This window comes from Salvia splendens, chromosome 17 (genome assembly GCF_004379255.2).
Source record: "Salvia splendens isolate huo1 chromosome 17, SspV2, whole genome shotgun sequence".
NCBI classification, from domain to species: domain Eukaryota; kingdom Viridiplantae; phylum Streptophyta; class Magnoliopsida; order Lamiales; family Lamiaceae; genus Salvia; species Salvia splendens.
Genome location: NC_056048.1, coordinates 22,317,262 through 22,343,940, shown reverse-complemented (window position 1 = coordinate 22,343,940; position 26,679 = coordinate 22,317,262). Strand labels below are relative to the sequence as shown.

The 26,679-nt window shown below is 34.2% G+C and overlaps 1 protein-coding gene and 1 pseudogene across 1 annotated transcript; one reads left to right on the top strand and one right to left on the bottom strand.

Annotated features, from left to right (window-relative positions):
- The first annotated feature begins 1,087 nt into the window (after window positions 1-1,087).
- Window positions 1,088-15,467, top strand: LOC121774475 (annotated as a pseudogene).
- Window positions 15,468-15,649: 182 nt separating this feature from the next.
- On the bottom strand, window positions 15,650-17,656 carry LOC121773464 (transcription factor WRKY19-like). The gene is made up of 3 exons (XM_042170330.1): window positions 17,053-17,656; window positions 16,808-16,936; window positions 15,650-16,542 (listed from the first exon to the last, which is right to left on the bottom strand). The coding sequence occupies exons 1-3, from the start codon at window positions 17,286-17,288 to the stop codon at window positions 15,990-15,992; spliced, it is 918 nt and encodes a 305-aa protein (XP_042026264.1). The 5' UTR covers window positions 17,289-17,656; the 3' UTR covers window positions 15,650-15,989.
- Window positions 17,657-26,679: the final 9,023 nt, after the last annotated feature.

Here is a 26,679-nt window from a genome sequence, read left to right as displayed (position 1 = left end):
TGTATATTTGTAATTTTCGGCATTATGTTCACTGAGTACTTTTTGTACTCAGCCCTGCATTTTTTTCTAAACGTGCAGGTTGAGTCGTGGAAAGGGGAAGGGATAAGAGCTGTGGAGAGTAATCTAGTAGATAACTATGAACAAAACTCTCGGAGGTTCATGTCTCCATACATGGACCGCGTTCTTTCGTTTCCGCTGTGCCGGTTAAGAGGCAGTGTCTATCTTACTCTTTACTCTGATAATCAGAACTTGTATGAACGGTCACTCGATTCTACATGATCGAGTGTATTTTGGTTATAAGTATTTCCGTATTTAAGTTGTTATGTGCGTCTCGTTTTGCTTTGGCTTTAATTTCCCCTAAATTCTATCCCCGCTTCTTATAATCCCTCCTTAGTCGCGAATTCCCGGGTTATGCTATCCTTAGCTAACTGCGGTCGTGACAGGACCTCTCGATTTTACTTGCTTTATTCTCCGAAGAGTTAGCTTAGTTTAAATCTCGCATTGTAGCTAAAGTTTCGATCTTTTTACATTCCGCATGTTCCCTGTAATGTTATGAGTTTTTAGTATAAAATCGTGTTGTTTTGTTTTCGTTCTCGTGTTTACTGTTTTCAAGTTCAGTTCAGCTTTTTAATCTTTGACCAAGTGTTTAATCATGTTGAGTGGCAAGGTGTTTCATGTTTTCCGTAGCATGCTTAGTTAGTTGAGTTCTTATTTTCAGCCTGACGTTTACTTGATCCAGTAGTAATCAGTGACTTGATCCAGTATATAGTTTACTTTGTGCCTAGTGTAAACTCAGTAGTTAAAACTCCCAAAATTAAAGCGTGGCAGCAGCCGAACCCTATTCACTACGCACACACTCGATACACTCGCTTCTTTGTGGGATCGATCCCGAACTTGCCGCTTTACTGTTAAAATAGTGCAAATCGGGAGTTATATAAATTACATTGGTTGGCTGGCGAGAGCGAGATCGTCTTGATCAAGTGGCAACGACATTTGCTAACTGATCCATCCGGTTCAGTTATCTTCCATATAGCTTGATCCACTCACGTGAGAACGACAAAGCCATCCCCACCACACCGCCACGGTGATGGCGGCGTTGCCCTTGAAAGACGATGGCTCCGGCTACAAGGATGTCTTCGACGAGACCTGTTGGAGTCCTCTCAATCTCACCTATCAAATGTTCTCTGTAAGAAAAAATTAATCTTCAATTCATTATATTTATTTTCTCCAATTTTAAGTACTCTCCTCTTTAGTACGGTATGGTCTTAATAGTGGACGATATAAATTTTAATATAAAATTATGTTTAATGGGAAGTACTATTGAATTTATTTATTTTGGTGTTTGGGAAGGATTATATAAACTCAAAGACATTGGCGGAGAAAGAAGTATTGAGGTGGTGAGCCTTGCTTGTGCGCGCGTGGGAGGCGAAAGGATCCAGTCTTTCCTCTCCGGGAGCATGAACGTGCTTATAGCACAAGCCTTGAACGATAAAACATGGTACAAAGGTTTGAGAGAATTGGAAGATTTGGATTCCAAGGTTCCGATTGCGCACGTGCAAGATGTGATTGAAGCACACATTTTTGCAATGGAAAATTCAGAGATGAATGGAAGATTTCTTGTTGCTAGTGACTTCTTGAAATAAGTGGAGATTGCATCTCTCATTCAGAAACATTACCCAGACATAACTATCCCCCCAGAGTGAGTGATTTTTTATTTATATTATAGATAAAAATACTATTGTGTGCTGATTTTTTTGGTTGGGTTTTATTGTTAGGTTTATTGAAGATACAAAAAGAGAAACTAAATGGGGTTCGAGAAAGTTGGAGGATTTGGGATTTGAGTACAAGTTTGATGCTGATAAGATTATATACGATAGCATTGCTTGTGCCAAGAGATTGGGTGCAATTTAATATCTGAGTCAGTTACAAGTTAGCTTCATATATTTGTTGTGATTTTCGACTAAAAGGATATTTGAAATCAAGTTCAATTTGATTGCTGGTTCAATGTGATTGTGTAGTAGCGTCATGCTAAGTGCTACAGACAGTAATAGCCTGTCATTTTGATTTCGTCCTATTCATTTTGAATTCTAACTTATTCTGCATAAACTAATTGGACTTTATCGATCTTATAGCACTTTAATAGATATAACACGTGAAATAGTTACAAATAAACCAATTATTATTCTACCACAAACAAAACTTGTATGAATTCGTAGTGTAAGTGGATTGTGTGGTTCACATTATTCGTAGTGTTTAATTGTCCAAAAATTTCCTTATTCAGAACTATTCCAATTTTAAGTGACTGATCAAAATAATAAACTAATTAGCATATTTTTATGGGACGAAATGAGTATTAAATATAATCAACTTCAATATATTTTTACAATAATAAAAATGATATATTATTATTATTATTCAAATAGCACCACAATCTATTGTTGTGATAACCGACTTCTATATGTATTTATATCTTGAAAGTGTTTCAAGATTATTTTCATTTAACCAATCATATCTCATCTTATACCGTAATTTCATCAATGAAAATATATAACTCTTTCAACAGATGCAATCGTTCTGCAATTTCATAGCAGAAAATAATTTCTAACAGATAGTCCACACATATAAAAAAAAAAGTAGTATCAATTTAATGCTACAAGAACCAATTCAAACTATAATCTTTTTGCAAAAATAATTAACATTTACCTAATCAAACAAAAATATCACACAAATTCATCAACTAAGCAAATAAAAATAGTATTTAATAGAAACCCCAGACATCTCGGTGGTAGATTTCAGGGGTAACATAAATAGATTTATGCCCTCACAATTGTTGGAATTGTGTACTCGGTGAAAGGGTTTTGATCAAGAATAAATATGATGATACATTTAATATTGTGAAATTAAATAATTTAGTGTCGATCTACTCCTGAAATAGATGCCCATGATATATTCATTTTCTCTAAATCGATTCTCGATGAATGAGAAATAATGGAAGGGTCTCATCTATATAAGAGTGAATAAATCTCCCATCTTATAAGGCCTTTTAAGAGGTGAAGGGCCTATTTCTAATAAATGGTTAAAATGGAAAGAAGGTAAAACCAGAGAGAGAATAATGTAGTTGAGAGTATTTAATAAGATGAGTAAATACATGTAACGATTCTAGTGGACCAAGTGGGGCGGATGAGCCCACTCGCGTGCGCCGTTGTGCACCTTGAGCCAAGTGCCCCATAACTTGGATCTTAGATCTTGAGAATTGGTCTTTGGGTGGTCTCTAGGCGTGGACGCCCGGTTAGGCGCTTGGGCTTGTACCGATGCCAGTCTAATCTTTTAGACCTCCTAAAGTCCTAACTGGTGAAGCGGGTTAACGCTAACTAGTCAAGCGAGCCAAGCTCTTACTGGTCAAGTGAGTCAATTGGCTTCAGCACTCCAAGCGGGCAAACCACCTAGTAAGAATGACGCGGTGAAACATACGTGGCTGACACGTAATAAAGTCCACATGTCGTGAAAGAACCTTGACACAAGACGTGTTCTAATATGTCCTAGTCAATGGTCATCCTCTAGCTCATGTAACAGCTAGTAACCCCTGAGGTTATACTCTAGCCAGAATTATAGATTTGAATTCAAATTTAAATTCTGTTGACTCCAACAGCCCACCAGATCAGTGGGCTTAGCCGATAAATCGGAAGGCATTTCTTGCATTTCAGACAACACAACACACATCACATGCTCAAAAGAAATCAATCACTTCCGGCTAGACAAAGAATATATTATTATACCTTAAGTTCAAGATGTATAGAGATAATTTTTAGTCTGTGAAGTGTATGAATTTAAAGGGTTTTGTTCTAAGACCATAACTCTTATTCTAAAAGGGTAAAGCTATACAACCATAATGTTGTTGGCCATAAAATGGCATTTTAGTTGATATAACTCTTATTCTAAAAGGGTAAAGCTATGCAGCCATAATGTTGTTGGCCATAAAATGGCATTTTAGTTAATATATGAGTTATAGATACTATTCATTTAATTATCTCATTTAATGTCCAAATATTTTTACATTACTGCCCTTTCTTACTTCAAAGCAAACGTATTTTTACTATATTATTTTTCTGTTAATAATAATTTTTTTTCACTAATTTATTTTTATTTGTTTTGTATTGTATAATCTCAGTAACAATTTATATAATTAAAGTGTGAGAATATAGATAAGAATGAAATATAACAGTGTTATTATCTCACTTTTTAAAATAAATCGATTCAACATTCACTTTTCCATACTTAATATGAATATTACTATAGCTTAGATTGATCAAATTTCCAAGTCTTCCATTGAATTCATATTTATTCCCCTTTCCCAATTAATCGATTGAACATCAAATGCTCTTTAATCAATTAAATGAACCTGCTAAAATTTATGAATGGTAATAAATTTAACTTTATAACAAATTTATGCAACAATTCATTTAATATACGATTTTAACTTATTTGTAAATAATTTATTAGTTGTTCCGTTATAAATCAAAAAGTCACAACAAGATCAATTAGTATTGGAAATTCCAATGAATATTTGTTTAGCCAAAAAAAAAAGGAAAAATGGAATTCAATTTCAAAACTCATTTTTTTAAAAAATTGCTAAATTATAGAAGTCGTAATTTTTTTTTTGAAAAATAGACGTGTCCGACCTACTACACTTTGGCACCACTCTTACACATACATGAATATTATCGTATTGTTGGTTTGTATTTTTTGTGTATTTATTTGAAATTTTAGGTATGAGTATTTGTTATATTTCTAGATGTTGGACTATTATTTTTATAGTATTGAACTATTTAAAATTATAAATAAATTCGAATTAAAATTACACATCGGTTCCGGTTCGAAACCGGAATCAACCGGTTCTTAACCGGCCGTTTTCAAACCGGAACAGACCGGTTTCGGTTCTAGGATTTATGAAAATTAAAAACGGTAAACGGATCAACCGGTCCGATTAGAACCGGAACCGGCAGAATAAGCAGGCCTAGTATAAGATTAATTAGAACCCAATTTTTTAGAAATATTTTAGAGAAACTGAAAAATAAATAGAATATCTAAAATATTTCAAACAAATTAATATTCATTTTTTAGAACATACTATTATATTTTATTTAATTCTATCAAAGAGAAACTAAAAAAATCAGTCAAATAAAAATGAATCATAAAATATATTAGTAGAATTATATTTTAATATTATGCGCATAACTAGTTAGAAATTAATTACGTCTTACGTAAATCTATATTTTTTAGGTAGATATTATTTTAAATATTCCATCCTTGTAGTAATATTATAAATTTCTACATGTTTTTTCATGGAAAATCTATATATATTTAGTGAATTAGCATATATAAAATAAATTATTATTATTATTATTATTGTCTTTTCCAAAATTTATAGACTATTTAATACGAAAGAACATAAAAAGTAAATGTTGTGCCCGTCCACACTGTGGACCTTTTGACGTACCTCACGATTTCTTCTGATGGCTAGGATTTAATTACCTTACCCAACTGAGCAACTATAATTGAATAATTAATCTCTACCATTAATACATGGAGCTATATATTTAGGGAAATTAGCTCCCAAACTTTGACAAATTTTGATATTTTTCATGAATTTAAAAATTGGTCAGAAAAATCATGAATTAAAGTTTTGTATTAGGTTTCCTAGGAAAAATATAGTTTTTCCTCAATTCATGCGAAATTCACTACAATAGATAAGTTCAGGAATTTTGTGACCAACTTTTAAATTCATGAGAAATACCAAATTCAGATAATTTTGTGCTATTATCATCAACCAAATAACTTTTTTAAATTTATTGTGTATCATTTCTCAAATAAAGTCTCTTATGTCAAACATTGATATTCATTTCTATTTAGTTTTTGTGTTATTTAAAATGTGTGTAAAATACTCCCTCCGTCTATGAATAGGAGTCCCATTTTTTCGATGCATGTTTTAATAAATGTTAAGAAAAGTGGGTAAGAATAATTTAGTGGCATATGAATCCAACTTATATGTATTAGTTTTAAATGAAATGTGAGTGAAATGGGCTTGATTTCCTTATAAGTCCATCCATCCCATAGAAATAGGATTACTTTTCTTTTGGTCCGTTCCATATAAATAAGCTTGATTTCCTTATACGTCCGTCCCATAGAAATACTAGTCCATAATCATTTATGGAAACTTTTTCTCATTTTCTTTTACTTTATTATTTATAGGTCCTACCATTGACTATATTATTTCAACTATTTTTTCTTATTGTCTCTTACTTTATTAATTATATATTAAAATTTGTGTCAATTCCAAATAGCATATTTTTATTGGACGAAGGGAGTATATATTTTTTACCATAGGATTCAAAATCCTAAAGTGATACTCATTTATTTAATTAATACTCCTTCCATCCCTTAAATTTTGTCACACTTTGACCGGACACGGGTTTTTAAAAAATATAATGGAAAATGAGTTGAAAAAGTTAGTAGAATGTGGATCATGCTTTTATATATTAGTTTTATAATAAAATGTGAGTGGGAATGAGTTAGTGGAATATGTGGTCCACTACCAAAAATAGTATAATTTGTGGGACGAACGAAAATGGAAAAAAGGTGACAAACTTTCATGAACGGAGAGAGTATTACTTTTAAATATTTAGTGTGTAGCAAATATTATAAATAGGAGAGTAGTAACTTTAATTTTACCTTTAAATCAGAAACTTTGACCAAAATTGGTGATTTTAGGCGATTAATATTGGGTACACACATTCATCTAGTAGGCCAAAGTTTGTGTTTAGGTACAATTAATTTCATTGATTGACCTATTTAAAATATTTGATGCACACACTAAATATTTACAAGTAATATTAATTAGATAAATTAATGTAATTACTGCAAAATTTTAAATCCTATAGTAAAACAGATAACATATTTGATTACACACATTTCATATAACACAACTGTTTAAAATATGAAATTTTATGTGAGAAATGACAAATATGGAGTATATATTATATGGAGTATATAATTTATTTTATTTTATATATACTAATAGAATATAAATATACTCCCACCGTCCACAAAAAATAGGACATATTGTGAATGATACGAGTTTTAATGTGGAACTGGTAAAGTAAGAGAGAAGAGAAAAAAGTAAGAGAGAAATATTGTTAGTGGAATGTGGGGTCCATATTAAAAGGGAAAAAAGTAAGAGACAAGTAGTGTTAGTGTAATGTGAGATCCATATTATTAGTAAGAGAGAAGTTGTTGAAAACTTTCCTTTTTAAATGTGCTCTAGCTATTTTTTGTGGACAATCAAAAATGGCAAATGTGCTCTATTTTTCGTGGACGGAGGAAGTATATAATATAAAATTAATAGAATATATAATGCATATTATATAAAATATATTAAAAGAATATATATTATACTCCCTCCGTTCCCGATTAATTGTCACTCTTTGACCGAGAACGGGTTTTAAGAAATATAAAGAAAAGTTGGTTGAAAAAGTTAGTGGAATGTGAGACCCACTTTTTTATATTAGTTTTATAATAAAATGATAGTTAAGTGAGTTAGTGGAATGTGGACCTACTTACCATTTATGGTAAAAATGAAGTGTGACAATTGTTGAGGGACGGACCGAAATGAAAAAGAGTGACAATTAATCGGGGACGGAGGGAGTATATGATATAATTCGGTTTTTCGGGGTTTTTTTTGCCCGAATCGAACCGAAAAACCGAAAAAATCGAACCGAATTTCAAAATTTTGGTTTGGTTTGGTTTGATTCGAATATTCGGTTTTCTGTTTTTTTCTCCTATATTTATGTGATATACTCTATTCGGTAAATTTTGATGGATAGATTGGTACTTACTCCATTAAAAATCCCACTGCTTGATAGGCTGGGGCATAAACCTTTGCAAAAGTTATCAATTTTTATTTGTCAAATATATTTAAAGGCTTGTGAACACTGATATTAATACACGGATATAGTCAAATAAATCAAGTGGTTCGACTAGTGGAAAACCAGTTCATATATATATAATTTCAATTTAGGTTGTTTTGTTATAGATCAAGAAATGGAGAAGGTGCTTGTGACTGGCGGTGAAGGCTATTTAGCTTCTTTTCTTTATCAAGAATCTTTTAGAAAGGGTTACATAGTTAATGTTACTCTTCGAAATCTAAGTATGTTATTTTAATTTTTCATTCAATTTATTCTTATGGAAATTAAACAAGAGTATGGTTATCTCTATTTATGTAGTAGTAGTAGTACTTATAATTTATTGATTGATTGGAAGGTGATGATGCAAAGGTAGGATTAATAAAAGGGCTAACTCATTCACAAACAAGATTGCATCTATTCGAAGCTGATATATATAATCCCAATTCAATGATTTCGAAGTCGCTATTCAATGCTGCGCTTTTGTGTTCCACTTAGCCACGCCTTTGCAGCACGATGAGAACAGTATTCGGGTTTGAATTTTTACTTAAACTCTGTCTTTGTAAAATTAATTTGTAATTTATGATTATTAATGTAAAATGGTGTGAAATAATTAATACAAGTGAGGCAGCTGTGGATGCGGTGAAAACGATAGCTGAAAGCTGCCTAAGATGTAAAACGGCAAGGAAATTGATCTATACCGCCTCGGTGATGGCGGCGTCGCCCTTGAAAGACGACGGTTCCGGCTACAAGGATGTTGGTAAGGGTGGAGTTCCCTTAACACGATAAACGGTAGTCGCGGGAGCTTTGCCCGTCGATCAAACCAAGATTTAAGATTACAAAACAAAGTAAAACACGATAAAAGGAAAATAAGATAATTTGATATTTCGATCACAATGTCTACTATTTATAATAATGGATACTAACTTAATGAGCAAGACAAAAGATAAGAAAAAGATATGCACTCCCTAAATATCTAACTAAATAATGCAACCAAATAATAATGCAAGATATGAAATATATATTGAATAATGAACGTATCAACTCAACTCCCCCACGATTGAAATCCACCTTGTCCTCAAGGTGGGAACCACGAAGCAACGAAGAGAGTCGAAGACAACAAAAGCTTTGATGTATCCCCTCCTGGATCAAACGTTCCCGGTCGCTGCGTTGGAGCAATTGCAGCATCATTCGACAGTTGCTTCATACGTGCAACTATGAATACTTCGGACTTGTGAGCTTCTACTTCTGTTGGATGAGGCGAATCCAACTCCACCTTGATGGGTTTTCCTCCATTATGCGAGTACATAAGCCACTCTCTATTCCATCCACACCAAGTAGTGATGGGCATAAACTCAACAAACATCAGTCGAGCATTGCTAGAAATTGTTTGATGCTTTAACCGACTTGCCTGCAACCTTTGCGTCAGTAGCGCACACAGAATTCGCCTCACTATTCCCAGAAAATTCCCCAAGAACGTCCCCGCAAATCCCACTCGTGAATCTGAAATTGAAGGAGGGACGTCGAACAAAGCGATCTTGGGCACGTCGCAAATCCCCATTCGCTAGCCATGACCCCAAAACTGCTCTACTCTTGCTGGGATGGGTCCCATGTATAATCTGCGGATTTCAAGAGGAGGTGGCTTCGACATAATCACGATGAAGTCTAGTGCAGACGAAGCTTGAACCTGCGTCTTAAACATCTCGATCAGATTCATTAAAAGTGTATAGAATAAGAAGAAATCAATCCAGCCAAAGTGACCAGCTCATCAGTCTGAGTTCCCCAGTTTCCACGGTCAGCATCTTCCCTCTTTAACTCATTACCGTAATCAGTTCCGCTATGACAAACCAGCGACCTACAAGGGTGATCTCTTTTTCCTCCGTCTCCGTTGGTAAAACCAGCTCTCTTTCCATAACATTTTCCAGCATCAGCACCATCATATGCCACTTGTCCAGCAGAAATCTCCCCGTTTCCATAAGAATTGTCGTTCTCGGGAGAGTACTTGTATGACCCACGGTCTATATCATGATTGAATATATAGAACCTCTCAGTATTACCGCACTCCTCCCCTATCACCGGAGCAGACCACATATTCACCAAAACCTCCTTTTCCTTGTCAGCGTCTAACAACTCCTCTTCGTCCCCAATATCGGGGCTGCCAGCTCTAATTTCCCCACCATTATGAGAATCACTTGGCAAGTCAATGGCCGGGATAGTTACATCTTCTGTATCTGAAGTAGCCACATCATGAACTAAGGCTTCCTTTGCTTCTGTCTTAAATATAGAGTCCGTGGAATGTACTCTTTCCCATTCATCACAACGCTCTTCTCCCACCACAGAACTATTCAGATTGGACTCCAATTTAGGAAAATGGATGTGAGTGGAGTCATCTCCATAGCATCCGTAGTCAGTAGCCTCATATGCTTGGTACTCTTGTAGATGTGATACTCAGGAGGGAATTTCTGATCATATGCTCGGTATCCTTGTTGCGTGCGCAGTCCCGGTGGGTCCCTACAAGCAGGCGGTTTAGGAGGTGGTCGGTCGAAGGGTGGGTAACCCTGATGATGGCACAGTTCCGGTGGGTCTCTTGGTTGAGCATATGGCTGATATGCTTCATGCCGATCTAGTTGGATTGTGGAGGGAGTAGGCGTTTCCCAACCGGAGGGCTGGCGCGCTTGTGGTGGGTCCCAGCTCGTCGGGTGTCGGGTCCGAGTTGGTTGTAGATGTTAAGGCGGCGCAGGCAGATACCCATAATTGTTACAGTTTCGACTAGTAGGTTGTGGCAAAGTGTATGGTGCAGGTCCGTGCGTGGCCAGCCGCTGGTGGGTGTCTGGAGGCGGCGGCTGGTGGTAGGTGATCTGGAATTGCGGCTGTGCGGCGGCGTACATTAGAGGTCCGTCAGGTGGGTCAGGTTCCTGGCGCAATGGAGGGAGCGTGGCGGCTGCCCTACGCTCATGCTCAAGCAATCGGGACTCGATTCTGTTAAACCTAGCGAGAATATTCTCCCACGTTGCTGCTGTTGAATTCAATTGCAAGCCTTCAGGTGCTTGCAATATCTCCCCCCATGAACGAAGATTAACTTCAGCTATGAGTTCGAGAATGAAAGCACAAATTGTTAAGGGTGAAGTTCCCTTAACACGAATCAAACCAAGACTTAAGATTACAAAATAAAGTAAAACACGATAAAAGAAAAATAAGATAATTTGATATTTCTTGAATGATCGAAATGAATAACAATGTCCACTATTTATAATAGTGGATACTAACTGAATGAGTAAGACAAAAAATATGAAAAAAATATGCACCTCCTAAATATCTAACTAAATAATGCAACTAAATAATAATACAAGATATGAAATATATATATTGAATAATGAACGCATCAGATGTCGTAGACGAGACCTGCTGGACTCCTCTCAATCTCACCTACTATCACTCCGTAAGTACAATTAATCTTCAATCTACTACTATATTTATTTCACCAAATTAAATGATGAATTATTATACAATTTTACCAACCTTAGAATTAAAATTTGTTCTTAGTATTTTTTTTTTCCAATTCTTAAGTACTCCCTCGGTCCCGCACTACTCGCACTTATTTCCTTTTTGGGCGTCCCAAGTTACTTGCACTCTTTCCATTTTTAGTAAAAAATTTCACCTACAGCCGTCATTTTTGACTTTCCTATACACTCATTCCTTAACCTCCGAGCCGAAAATGAAATGAGCGAGTAGCCCGGGACAGAGGGAGTACTTTTCTTGTTCACTGCCGGTGGTCTTAGTGGATTTGGATCCCCTGCTATGGATGATATATAGCTCAGCAGGGGATGATGATGCTATTACACCTATTGAATATTATATAATAAAAAATTTATAATTTAAGAATAAAATAATTATATATGTGCAACAGCATCCCCGGTTATATTATCAAGTCACAACAGGTTATCAAAACTCGTGGTATTAATAGTGACCGGTTCAAATTTTAATAAATAAAATTGTCACAACAGGTTATCAAAACTCGTGGTCTTAATAGTGACCGGTTCAAATTTTAATAAATAAAATTAGTATAGTAACCCTATGGCGTATCTAGAAATTATGTGTTGGGGGTCGTGAATTTTACAGTACATATTTACTCCTACATAACACATAAAAATAATATAAGTAGTATAAAAATAGTAGTAGTACATTTTAAAATAACGATCAATTTTGAAATCAAACATATTAAAATACAAAAAATAACACTTAGTTTTATAGCACAACTAAACTAACGATTTATATAACATAAAAAATGACTAATATAACCACAAAACAAAACAAAACAACGTTGAAAACTCTTCCATATCTTAAAAAAGGAAAACTCAGCGACAGTCAAATTTTCAAAAATCATACTACCAAATTATCAAGAATATGGAGTAACTAAGATAAATAAGATTCATTAAAAATATAAACTAATATAGATTTAAAAAAATGCAAACTACCTAAGATCTAAAAATATCTAGAAAGAAATTATTATTCATACCAACCCATTAAAAAATAGAATGCATTAAATATACTACGTCTAATATCTACGAAAGAAATTAGAAGAAAATAAAAAAAAATTAAAAAAAACCATCTAAATGATAGTAGTACAAACGATAAAACAATGCATCTTGGAGGATCGAACTCAGGTCACTCAATAGGAGAGGCTACTCCACCAATACTAGTCATTTAGTTGTAATAAATAATTATTCTATAATAATACATCTAGGATTAAGTTATGAGATTATTTTATTTGGAGATGCTGACTATGACTTATTATCATATGATTATACATCTAGGATTAAGTAGTGAAAATCAATCTCATAAACCAAACATAATACATATTTTAATCATGAGATATAATCTTATAAACTCAACAATCCCTCAGTGGCTCATATAGCTATTGCTTTTGTTTAGGATAATCTCAATTATACATTAAGCAATGAATTTTGGGGCTATTGTTGTTAACACTTAGATATAGCCCGGGTAGAACCTCGTTACAAACTGAAGCATTGACCATCGATAAAGTTATCAAATAGTAGTATTCAGTGGCGGATCTAGGGGGAAGGAGGGGGCGGTCGCTCCCTCCCGACCATTTGGAGAGCCAAAACTTTCCCTTGAATCGAGCCGAAAATAGCATATCCGCCCCCTCCGTAGAGTGTAGAAATATACTTTGTTTTCAATAAATGTTGTATAAAATGGAGTAGTATAATGGTTTGGGTTTTGGTTTTGGTTTTTTTCTAAGAGGTCTATGGATCTACCCTCAACAAGAGCATATTTTTTTCATTTTTTACTCTTTTAGTTTATCAATTCATATTTCTTTCTTATCATCAAAATAATACCTTTAAATACTTTATAAAATCTAAACTTTTACTAATTTCATATATTATGTTGTTATATTTATTCTTTAGTTAAAATTATTTGTAATCTTGTGTTAATGTTTTTTTGTCCTAAAGTACTTATAATTTGTGATCCATGCATCTTAATTATTATCTATGTAACAAAATAAGCATTAAAATATTTTTGAAATCTAAATATTTACTGCTCTACTTATATCACTTTTGTATATAATATTTACGATGATTTTGAATGTATATAATATTTACAATAATTTTATATTTTTAAATGAGTAATACATATTTGCAAGCTAATGCATGTTTATATTTTATTAACGAAGCTAGTGCTACTTAAATATTAATATAATTTTATTTATTTTATTATTAAAAATAATATTAAATTAAATATTTAATATTTAAATATTAAATTTTCGCCCCGGCCATTTTCGGGGTCCGGATCCGCCACTGGTAGTATTACTTATGCGTTTAAAGAGTAGTAATGAAATTATTTTGTTTTGGTGCTTGGAAAGACTTATATAAACTCAAAGGCATTGGCCGAGAAAGAAGCATTGAAGTACAAGAAGCATGGAATCGAGGTGGTGTGCCTTGCTTGTGGGCTCGTTGGAGGCGAAACGATCCAATCTTTCGTCTCCGCGAGCACGAAGATGCTTATAACACAAGTCATGAATGATAAAACATTATACAAAAGTTTGAGAGAATTGGAAGATTTGGACTCCAAGGTTGCAATAGCACACGTGCGAGATGTAATTGGAGCCACCGGCGGATCTAGGTGGGGTCGAGCGGGGTCGGCCGACTCCACCACCGGCTAGGTAAACTGATAGATTTGGTCTTTCTAGGTCTCTCCTACCCCAAGGTTCAGACGCTCTGACCCAACGACCATTTTCAGAAGACGATTGGGCAGGAAGATTGGAGGAAGATGAGGACCTGAGTTGCAGAATGAAGGCTGGGAAGATTGAAGAAGACGATGCGAATTGGGAATTGGGATTATAGGTATTGCCATATTGGTAATAAATGGATATACAGTTAGTCCATTACTTTGTTCTCTAATGAGCCCAAATTTTTAACATGAGCCAATAAAAAATGTAAAAGTAAATGGCACTAGCAATCTGTCGACCACTGTTATATCTAAAATTTCATTTTCAAATCCTAATAATATTCAATCGAGATGAATAATTACCATAAATATATTTTAATATTATAATTTCACTGTCCTTTAATATTCCATCCATATGTAAAATATTGTCTATTTTTGTCATTTACATCCGTCCGCAAATTATTGTCGTTTTTTTTTCTTTTAGGTAAATGAAATGTACTTTCCACTAACTCATTACAATCACATTTTATTATAAAATTATGTGGAACCAACATTCCATTAGTTTTTTCCATTCACTTTTCTTTACATTTCTTTAAATCCGGGACGAGTCAAATATGGACAATAATTCACGGACGGATGAAATATAGAAGAAAGTGAGTAGAAAATGTTAGTGGAATGTTGAGTCCTCCCATTATATATTAGTTTTAAAATAAAATACGAGTGAAGTTAGTCAGTATAAGTATAATTTATAGCCAATTGTTCCACCCTTTAAAGTGGCTACGAATCAGCATGAAAAATAGTCATCATGTCCACTAATGGATATCCTTGGTCTAATAAAAAAAATATGGGGTTTATTAGTAATTAATATGGAATGTTCTAAAATGGAAAACTGAGACACATAATAAAGGATGATAGATGAAAGTAGTATTTATTAGTAATAAGTTCGACCCCAAGATAATGGCTTTCTGGATCCGCCATTGATTGGAGCACACATTTTTGCAATGGAGAAATCAGAGATGAATGGCAGATATCTTGTTGTTAATGACTTCTTGAAGACAGCAGAGATTGCATCTCTCGTTCAGAAACATTACCCAGACATAGCCATTCCCCCAGAGTGAGTGACTTCGCTGAAAATATATTTTAAAAAAATATTATTGTGTGATGATTTTTTGATTGGGCTTTATTGTTAGGTTCATTGAAGATACAAAAGAAACCAAATGGGGTTCCAGAAAGCTGCAGGATTTGGGATTTGTGTACAAGTTTGATGCTGATAAGATTATATATGACAGCATTGCTTGTGCCAAGAGATTTGGTGCAATATAGTATTAATAGTACTACTTTGCCACAGACAATAATTATGTGCAAATCAAATAAATTATATAATAACCAGTCATTTTGATTTCGTCTTATTCAGTTTCTACTTGCATGGTTTTATTAGAACGTGACTTCTCCTATATATATTGTACTCCATAATTAAAAAATTCAATTACAGTGATTGTACATAATTAAAATTTGAAATGAAATGTATTGTCCTGCATATTTCAAAAAGTTCAACCTCCTCTAAATTTAAAGATACAAATCATGAATCTTAATTCATGCAATATCAGCAACACTAGGCTCAAACCTACTACACTTGTAAGAAAAAATCAAAATGGCCAACTTGAGAGTGAAAGCAAGAGAAAAGAGTGATTACAAGTAACTCTTGCAAATCTATCTAGTTCTTGAAAAAAAATTTCCTTGGTCAGCATCACCTCTTTCTACTATCAATCAACTATCAACAACTTAGATTTTATAAGATGCTGGCTAAAATCACTATGATACAATATCAACTGCATTATGAGATCTCTAGGAGAATTCGATGGCATCGAGGAGGTGAGATTCGAAATCCACTTCATCAATGGAGATATCGAAATCTCCTAATGAGAAGTCTGTGATTGGTGTTAGATTTGAGATTATCTCACCAAAATCAGACTCCAAGCTGTGGCCAATGTCAAAATCATTCACAAGGCATGGCGATGGCGAGAAATAGGACTCGGAGGTTGTTGGGGACAGGAACGAGGGCGAGTAGCTCGCTGTGATCAACCTATGAGGCTCTGAGAAGAACTGAGGTTCCACATTTTCACACCCAATTGGAGTGGAAGGGAATGAGAAAGTTGGAAGATCCTCCTCTTTGGGATCGTTTAGATCCCGGTTCTCAGTTTTAACAAGGCTCGACACATTGCTACACGTTAGGCTCTCTTGCTCCTTCCTTTCTTTGTGCTGCCTCAGCCTCTCCTGCCTGCAGCTGTGCTTCCCTCGGTATATGACCTCAAACACTGTCGCGTCCTCGTCTGCTCGCTGCACGTGCTTCGTGGCCAAGCATCCTTGCGTGTTGCGATGCGTGCATCTATAATAAGCCCTACAAAAGCCATTCCATCAAGAAAATCAACTCACTCCCATCCAAATTGACTTCATCATCACAAAACCACAATCCTCAAAGTCAAAACATCCCTCCCCCCCTTCCCCACAAAAAGCAAAGAAATAGAAATCATAAACTAATAAAAACTTCATCTTTAACCTTAGATGTCCAAAAAAGACATACAGTACATCAATAAAAAGATACCACTTCCTCAAACTCAGAATCTAAGCAATCTTTGTGAAATAATCAAAATTACATAGCTAACCTTGGATGATTAGCCCCCAAAATATCTTTCTGCCCATATTTCCTCCAATTATAGCCATCATCAAGCTGGGCTTCACCCCTTTCCCCAGAACAAATACGCACGTGCTCACTCCATCTCGGCATAGTCTTCCTACACAACACAAAAAAAATCGATTAAATTCTATCACACAAACCTTCAAAACAAAACTAAAAGGCCCAAATAATCACAAGACTCCAAAATTCAAAAGCAACAAAGAAAAAAGTTTCCTTTTTTTAGAATTGTGATGAGAGCCTTCTTCACTTGTGGGAGAGGCGCCGTCTCCGATCAGAGCAAGAAGCGTTATTGCATTATCGTAGGCAGAGAGAATGCTATCCACCAAAGCATCGCATGTCTCTCTTGAAGTTGTAGAGGGGTCGAGCTTCCACTTTAGCTCATTCGCCAGCTTCTTTCCCTCAGCTAACACAGTTATTACAGTCTTCTCCGGAACTCCAACCTTCTCCATTTTCAAACAAAAAAGTGTTTTTTTTTTGGGCTAGATTGCGTATTGTGTGATCTGGGTTTCAACTTTCAAGAGTGTTAAGTGATGAAGATCATAATGGAAATTGGGTTTTGATCTATTTGGAAAAGGGGTTGTGAAATCTTTGTAAAGTTTTGATCTTGATCAAGAATCTTGAGATTTTGGACATGGAATTGGGAGATGGTGAGGTAGTATGTGTAATGTATAGTTGTGAGTTGTGAAGGAATGAGTACACAGAGGTGGAAACTGGAAAGATATGATCTTTATAGGTAGTTGTGTTTATGTTTTAAAGTGTTAATAACGAGGAAGAAATGGATAGCAAGATAGTATGAATCGTGTAGCTGACCGTTTCAATTCAATGTGTGGCGCTGTGGCCACACATTATTGCGGGAGTCATCATGCGTTTTGCATCAATTTAATAATTCAATTTGTGTTTAAAATTTTATTATTGAAATTGGGATTAATGTCATTTGTTAATAATTATTATTTCCAGATTTAAAGTGAATTTCGTATAAATGTCACATCAAATAGTGATTTTACGCTGATAATTTATACTAAACTTAATTTTAAAGAATATTCTTTGTCCTCTATTTATTTTATTCATAAAATTTGAAATAGTGATTTAGGTTTATTTTAGTGGGAGGAGTGATCAATTGCTAACTAATTAGCCATCATAAATTAAGATCAAATCTTAGCTATTAGATTAGGAGATCTAGTAGTTGAAATAATACCACATGGATTATATTTTAAATTTAAAAAATTATTAAATAAATTTAAAGGTATTAATGTCAATTCTCTCTCATCAAAATCATCTAAAAACTTTAAATTTACGTAACTCTCTCGATTTAAATTATTTTTGGCAAAAAATATATCAAATTAAAGATAATTTTATAAGGATTCCAACGGATCTCAATTGCATATGTTCCGACGATGTTCGGGTGATGAAATTTGATAAATTATATTTCAATTTCCGTACATGTTGATACTTGATAAGCAGATTTTATCAACAAATAAAAAAAAATCTCAATATAGTGTATGCAAAATCTCAATATAGTGTAGGTAAAATATCAATAAAACTGTGTTGATATTTTCATGTACTTGTGTAGATATTTTCATGTCATATTGTTGATATTTGTAATACACTATGTTGATATAAAAAACACCCGCGGAAATTATCATATGATAACATAATGACGATATTACCTTTTTGTTGATATTTTGTCTGCTATTTATTCAAATTTGTGAGTTTTAATCTCATCCACTTATTTCAAAATCCAAGGGTGTAGATTTAGTCTTAGTTTTGGATTATGGTGTTATAAGCATTAGAAGAGGACCATATTTCAGTGTAACCTAAAGATAGTACTCCATCAGTTCCTTGTCAATAGAAGCGCTTCTTTTTCGGCACAGGAATAAGAATAGCGTGTTAAATGGATAGTGGATAAAGTAGGATAAAATAAATAAGAAAGATGAGGAGAGAATAAAGTAAGAGAATGTTACTTTTTGCCAAAAGTAGAAATGACTCAATTATCTTAAAAATTTTTAAAATAAAAAAATGATTCAATTAAGATGCAACAAATGGAGTATATTTTACTCAAAAACTAAAAATGAAATTATTTTTAAAATACTATTGGAACTAATTGTCTACTCCATTTTGGGTTTTAGAATATCATTATAGATTATTTTAATAATTACCGGAGCTAAATCTAAAAGGCTTATAAATATTTACATAGTGGAACCTTTTTAGAGATGTTATACATTTAATGATTAAGAAAGAGAGTCACAATCTATAAAGTGAACACTTAAAGCTTAAAATTCAAAACACGCTTTCATATTCGAGGAGTCATTAATCATTATGTAAGCCAAAAACAATTTTCGCATTCAATGTGGAATATAAAGACATGTTCATTTTAAACACCAAGTTATGTCATGTTTGGAGAATGAAAATTTAAGAAATCTAATTAGGGAGTATCTTCTAAATAAATTGTGTTCAATTTCTTGTTTTTCATAAAGCTTTTAAAAACACTTGATAAGATGTGGCTAAAGTCGTTGCATTGGAACGAAAATTTGGCAAATAGGACAGAGTCATTTCGAGACATGAATCCCCTGTCCTGATTGAGTAATTTCAAATCATAAAATTATATAAAGTCATGAAATATTAATATGATCGCTCACGAATATTATTATTATTATTATTATTATTATTATTATTATTTGTATCCCCGCATTAAATGTCGCTGATATTATTATTTTTTGTGTAATGGTGATAAGAAGAAATTTTAAATAAACTAAAAATAATTTGAGCAAACTTCGTTACTACACAAGCAATTAACCCTTTTGATCTCTTCTCAACTACAAATATCGTTATATGGTTCGATTTTTGACCTACATATTATCATCCACTACACATCATAGAGCATATATCAAATTTCATCATTCTAGAGGTCTGGGATTTTGATCAAGCAATCAAGGCAAGATTTTGAGGAAGACCGAGCAGACAAAAATAGTCTGTATTTTATTTATTTTTCTAATTTTGTGTTTCATGTTGGACATGAAAATATTTTGTTATTTAACTTAATGAGTAGCTAAACATAGAATTCAAGGTTTTGAGAATAACTAATTGTAGTGTTCATTTGACAATAATCTAATGTCTAGACTTTATTTTACTTAATTTGTTCTTCTTAGGCCATCCGCAATGGCGCCTAGCGCACCGCCTAGCCGAGCGCCGGTGCTAGGCGGTCCATTGCAACCGCCCAACGGATTTCGGAATTAAAAACCGCTGAGCGCTCGGCGGTTTCGCGGCGCTAGGGGTGCACTGGGCGATCCGCTCGGCGCTATTGCAGCGCTCCGGATCGCCGAGCGCATCGCCCAGCGGATTTTTTAATTTTTTTTATTTAATGTTTTTTTATGAAACTCATTCTTGGTTATTTCTCTTTTATAGAGACATCCATGAATGTTTTATGTTCCACTTTCGATGTGGGACAAACTCATTCTTGGTTGTTTATCTTTTATAGAGACATCCTTGAATGTTTTATGTTCCACTTTCGATGTGGGACAAACTCATCCTTGGTTGTTTCTCTTTTATAGAGACATCCTTGAATGATTTATATTCCACTTTCGATGTGGGACAAACTCATTAATGAGGATGTTGTAATGTTATTTTAATTTTAATGAAGTGTGTTTTTTTAATTAATGTACTTTTTAAAATTTTAATATTATTATTGAATTTTCCCGTATCTGTGTGGTAAATTTAATTCCGTATTTTGTGTGATTGTTAGTTATTTGTTTTATATAATTTTGAGTGATGTGGCTAGGCTATGGCTGGGCTATTTGCTTGTTTTGATGATGTGGCAGGAGAATTTTTAGTGTTGATGATGTGGCATGAAGAGTTTGTGGCTAGGCTATGGTTGGGTTATTGCTAGGCTATTCCTATTGTGAATGGCCTTAATACTTTTGGTTGTAGCCAATAATTAAATAATCTGTCATGTTGTTGCGAGATTCGAGAGATGTGTGTCATGAACTATTTTTATGGATGGGAGAATATAAACTACCCCTGAATTATGATTTTGTTGTTAAGCATGTATAAAGTTCAGGATAATTGCATGAATTCAAAATATAATTTTTTTTTTCTCACATTTGATATGAATTCGCTAGGAAATTGTATGAAACCAATTCGTTCAACAAGATGAATTTATTGTAAACTTCCGTGATGTAATGAGAGTAAAATTTTTACTTACTCATATTTTATTTCTCAGAAAATCAAACACAAAGGATATGGACAATTAATATCCTGCTCGCCGAACTAATTGAAATTAATGCGTTTATAATGTTTGTTTGAAATTAACACCCTTGTCTGAAGAAAGATACGTTTTCATTGCGAATACCACTTTTTCTATCTTTCTTGGAAATTTCTTAGAGAGACAAAATTCATAGCCACGAAAATTCAATAGAAATTGAGGGGACAAACTACGGTATGAGCTATTCTATTACTCCTCTTATCTAATATACTAACTTTCTATGAAATGAATTAGAAAATTAAAAATAAAATTCAAGAAAGTCAAGAAAATGAGACATTCTGCGAATGTTCAAAGATCTTTCCGCGTGGTAGACATGAAACAAGCCTCGCAAAAAATATCGGTAAGTGTGGGGGCCACTGTGATGACGTTCAGTATAATGACATCATGTAAGCTTAAAAATAAAGTCATAATAATAAATTAAAGATTGAACGCAGCCACTCACGATCCCTCTTATTTTTATAGGGGTGTGTTAGGGTCCTTACGGCCCACAGCACAAATCACAGTCGTTGGATCCTTAAATCGGATGGTTGTGATAAGCTATATCTTATATACTAGAAATCAACATTATTAGCCGAGGTACATTATAATACGAGACATTAATGTCATATCTTCCATATTTTTTATTTAGTTATCTTTTGATTAATAATATCTTTCCATATATTGTTTTCTTGTTAGATAAGTTAGCGTAGTAGTATACTATTATAAACATGGTACATTATTAGTATCATTTTATTCAATGAAGAAATACAATATTATTTGAGCCCTAAAGAGTCTCACGTTTTTCTTTCACATCTGACGTCGCTGCCCGAAGGAAGCCCCACGCATAGCCGCCCAGATTATCTCTCCGCCGACCCTCACGGGCTCCGGATTTATCTTTACGTTGTAAATTTCGTTCTGCTGGTACGTTAGGGATATATGATCCTTAATAACTAGTGCTTTCATCGTGATCTCACCCTCCCACCATCTCGAATCGAAGCTACACCGCTGCCTGACGGAAAACATGCGCACAACACTACTTTGGTTGCCGAATCCGGCCTATCCACCGAGCTCTAGCCGCCGGACAAATCTACTTCTGCAACGCCCAACGAGAACGATTCCCGCACGCCGCGTCGAAGTCAGACCACCATCATGTCATCCAACTACTCCAACTATCATCATCGCCATTTCAATCACAACCATACACAACCACTGCCCGATCCTGACTTCTCCTTCCGGACAGCGCTACCACACAAAATTCAACCACCACATCTCCGAGTGATGCCTTCTTGGCGCGAGATGCCACAACAACGCACTGAAAATAAGCCACCGCACTACACCGGAACGAGGCGTTATGAACAACTGTTCGATCAATTGGATGCCGCTATCTCAAGGTTGGAATCACATTGGGAACAATCGATCGACGTGTGACAAAATTGTAGGCATCAAAAGCAACATATGGACAACAACATTATGTGGACATCGATTCCAGACGGCCCAGGTATCACCTGACTTGCTGGGATCCGCCCTCCCGAACATCCGCTCGTCGTGTGGGAGAGATTCGCGCTCCTCCGCTGCCGGAACTACCACCACAGCCGGTTCCATAACTGTTTTAGGTCCGCCGCCTTGTGGAACATTGGATTCTCCCACGTCAAAACACACGACGCACCCCTCTTTCTGGCCCCAGGGCTTTCTTCCTAGTGATTCAGTCGCGCCGCCATAATGCGTGTATACTGGCTGGCAGCGAGACTGCCAACAACCCCAAAATCGGAACCAGCCCTTCATGTTCCCCAGCTCCCATACGTCAACACAACCGCAACTCGTGCTCGACCAGCAGTCACCGCCAAGTCACCGCTGCTCAGCAGTGCCACCACCCGCTGCTGCTGCACCACCGCCACCTCTACGATCAGATCTTCTGCTAAAGCAGCCAAGTACAACATGTACTATTGAGCTGCTACACCGAGACCGTGTCAGCCCTTGCTACCGCTATTGGTGAAAGCTCCATTATCGACCTCTACTCGTCAACCGCAAGCTGGTGTCTCAAGCTCGAGTCAAAAGGAGTTGGAGACAGATTTGCACGAGAGTGCAGAGAAGAGGGAAGAGAAGTTGATCGTACTTAATAATGTGTTGAATCAAAAAGAGATAGAGAAAGGGAATGACTTTACTGCCAAAAGAAAAGAAGAGGTCAACCACACTTTTCTGAAGACGGAGAAAGAGATAAAATTTGAAGCTCTTAGATCTAGTTTGGAGACTAAAGAAAATATTTAAGTATGCTTCCTTGAGAAAGAGATAAAATTTGAAGCTCTTAGATCCAGTTTGGAGAGTAAAGAAAATATTTAAGTATGCTTCCTGAGAAACAGAGCAAAATCGAGAAGATGGAGATTCTATTTCTAAGCCTTGTTGAGGGGGGCACGGCTGCATTTGAGATGAGAAGATTATTTGAGCATGAGATTAGAGTCAAGACTGATAAATTGGTTATGAAGAAGACTGCAATCAGCAATACGATGAAAATATTGAAACAGATTTTAACCGAGGGAAAGTTGATACGAGACATTAATGTCATATCTTCCATATCTTTTATTTAGTTATCTTTTGATTCATAGTATCTTTCCATATATTGTTTTCTTGTTAAGTAAGTTTGGGTAGTAGTATACTACTCCCTCCGTCCCACTTTAGAAGTCCCGGTTGAGTTCGGCACGGGTTTTAAGAAATGTAAAGGAAAGTTGGTGAAAAAAAATAGTGGAATGTGGGTCCTACTTTTTTGTATTAGTTTTATAATAAAATGTGAGTGGAAAAAGGTTAGTAGAATGTGAGACCCAATACCATTTATGGAATATTCCAACCGAGACTCCTAAAGAGGGACACCCAAAAATGGTAAACCGGGACTCCTAAAGTGGGATGGATGGAGTATTATAAATAGGATAGATTGTTAGTATGATTTTATTCAATGAAGAAATACAATATTATTTGAGCCATAGAGAGTCACGTTTTTCTTTCACATCTGACGTCGCTGCCCGACGGAAGCCCCGCACACAGCCGCCCAGATTATCTCTCCGCCGACCCTCACGGGCGCCGGATTTATCTTTACGTTGTAATTTTCATTTTGCCGGTACGTTAGGGATATATGATCCTTAACACATTATTAGACTGGAAATCTACATTATTAGACTAAAATGCTACAGTATTAGGCTAAAAATCTACATTATTGGATGACATGTGACACTAATCTAACCGTTAGATCACAAGATCCAATGGACAACAAGTGTTTTGTATTTTCCTAATATTTAGTGTAAGGATATGAATACATCCCTATTTTGATAATAAATAAACATGTGTGTTTTTTAGGATTGCAATGTTGTTTATGATTTTGTTTAGTATCCTTCGAATTCCAGTACTATTGCTGTTCATTTCCAAACGAAAATACAAAAAGGGAGCGTTGAAGAATAAAAATGGCTATTTTATTTATTTTAAAACTTGATGTAATAAGATATTGTTATTAATTGAATATGAGATGATCATATACTTTTTTTAGATAAATATTACTACTATCTCACACTCAAAGAGGCACATTTCAGTTTTAAGATATCCAGTCAAAATCACTCACAATGACATATTTCGAAAATGAAGACATCGTTCTCTATATTTTATTTTTTATTTACTTTATTTTCTTTTTTTAATTTATCTTCACTTAACATATTAAACAACACTAAATGTAAAAGAAACATTTCTCATTTGAATGAAATTGAGTGATTGAGTGAAGACTTATTATACCATTTGTCATCAATAACAAATTAATACAATGTTTCAAACGTACAGAAATAGGTACTCATTAATTATTTATGAAAAATTATGTTAATTGTGTCCAAAAAATCGGTCCTCAAATGATGGTGAGACATGCCAAAAGTCACATGTACATATAAGATCTTACATGTCCACGAATATATTCCACAATCATAGTACTATTAATTTGATCGTATCTGAAACCTAGCTACTTATGTTACTAAGTGAAAATTATATTTTCAAATTATACTATTTTTATATAGAACTACATGTGATATATTCGGCTGCATGCGAATTTTGGTGTGACAGTATCATTTGGATTTTAATTAGGAGAGTAATTTTTTAAAACATTACGTACTTTTTTGCAAGTATAGTTATATTGAGACATAGTACTGTACTTGTTATCAGTAGTAACAATAAGTATATACATCCTCCGTCTCACTTTAGCGGTTCAAGTCACTTTTCTACACCCATTTTATAAAAATGATAATAAATAGTTAAAGTAAAAAAAATTGTAAAGTAAGAGAGAATAATGTTGATAAGACTTTTTTCAACATTATTCTCTCTATTACTTTAAAATTTCTTCATTTTAACTATTTATTATCATTTTTATAAAATAGGCGTAGAAAAGTGTCTTGGACTCGTAAAGTGGGATGAAGGGAGTATAATATACTCCATTTTATATTCAAAACCACACATCGCCATCGTTCTCATATTGAATAGTACTTTATATCAGTAGGAGGAAGGATTCATAATAGATTTTTGACCATTGATTTAAAACTAGCTATCGCCATCATTCTCTGAATTGGTTATTTTCTTGAAGTGCTTAATTATACTCCATTAATTATGAATCAAAATTGTATAACTACAATTGATTAAAGCAAGTGTCTATTTGTACTGAAAATGACTTTTTGATTTTCGACTTAAATATCTCAATTTTAATTTTTAAAATATGATTGAATTCTTAGCCCAATTTTTCTAGAAGCTCTACACTTTGAGTTAAAACTATCTCAATTTCAATATTTAAAATATGATTTAAAATACTACTTATGTCCTATTCAAAATCGTATATTCTTATTTTTTTATAATGTCCACTCAAAATATTATATTTCTAAAAATAAAAATGCCACTCTTATACTTTAATCTGTATCTACTTATTTTTTTCCATCTAAACAATAAATAACAATCTATAAACTCTTATTTGTAAGAGAAGTGTTTACACTTTGCATAAGAGTGAGGAAGTATTTGGAAGAATATTTGATGCTTATCAACAATGATTTACATACTTTATTATTGATGATGTGATCTGACATGGTTCTAGATAGATTTGCTTCTAGATCGGAATCAAATAGTCTATAGTTATGTCAAAGTATTAATTTATAAAGCAGGATTATTATACGATTCAACAAATGTCTATTTTTTTTACTCAATAAAAAAGGACATGTAAGTAATAGGAAAGTGAATGGCCTTCATTATTATATCGACGACGAATTGATTAACTAATAAGTTTCCCACTTCGAGGAAAATGCAAATTGAAAATTCTGGAAATTATTGGGATGAAATGTATTCATTGATGGAGACACATTTTGTGTTTGCATACGTGTGTGGCTTCAATCAAAATTCATTTCAATTCAAAAGAAAGTGCAACTTCCGTAACTACAAGGGCACAACACAGCCCTCAGATTTTGGATGTTATGTTCAAAAAATATATACATCCATCCGCAACAAATAAGCCCTACTTGTAATATATACATTTCCCAAATTTTTATTATCTTAAACTTTTTGTGTTTTATTTAGAAGTACTTAATATAAATAACTTATCTTTT

What these genes read in the sequence shown, in the direction of transcription:
- LOC121773464 (XM_042170330.1), bottom strand. Translation starts at nt 17,288, where the DNA reads ATGGAGAAGGTTGGAGTTCCGGAGAAGACTGTAATAACTGTGTTAGCT. An exon ending in CATCACAATTCTAAAAAAAG is followed by an intron (nt 16,937 to 17,052) that starts GAAACTTTTTTC and finishes TGTGTTGTGTAG; the next exon opens with GAAGACTATGCCGAGATGGA. An exon ending in TTGGGGGCTAATCATCCAAG is followed by an intron (nt 16,543 to 16,807) that starts GTTAGCTATGTA and finishes TGGCTTTTGTAG; the next exon opens with GGCTTATTATAGATGCACGC.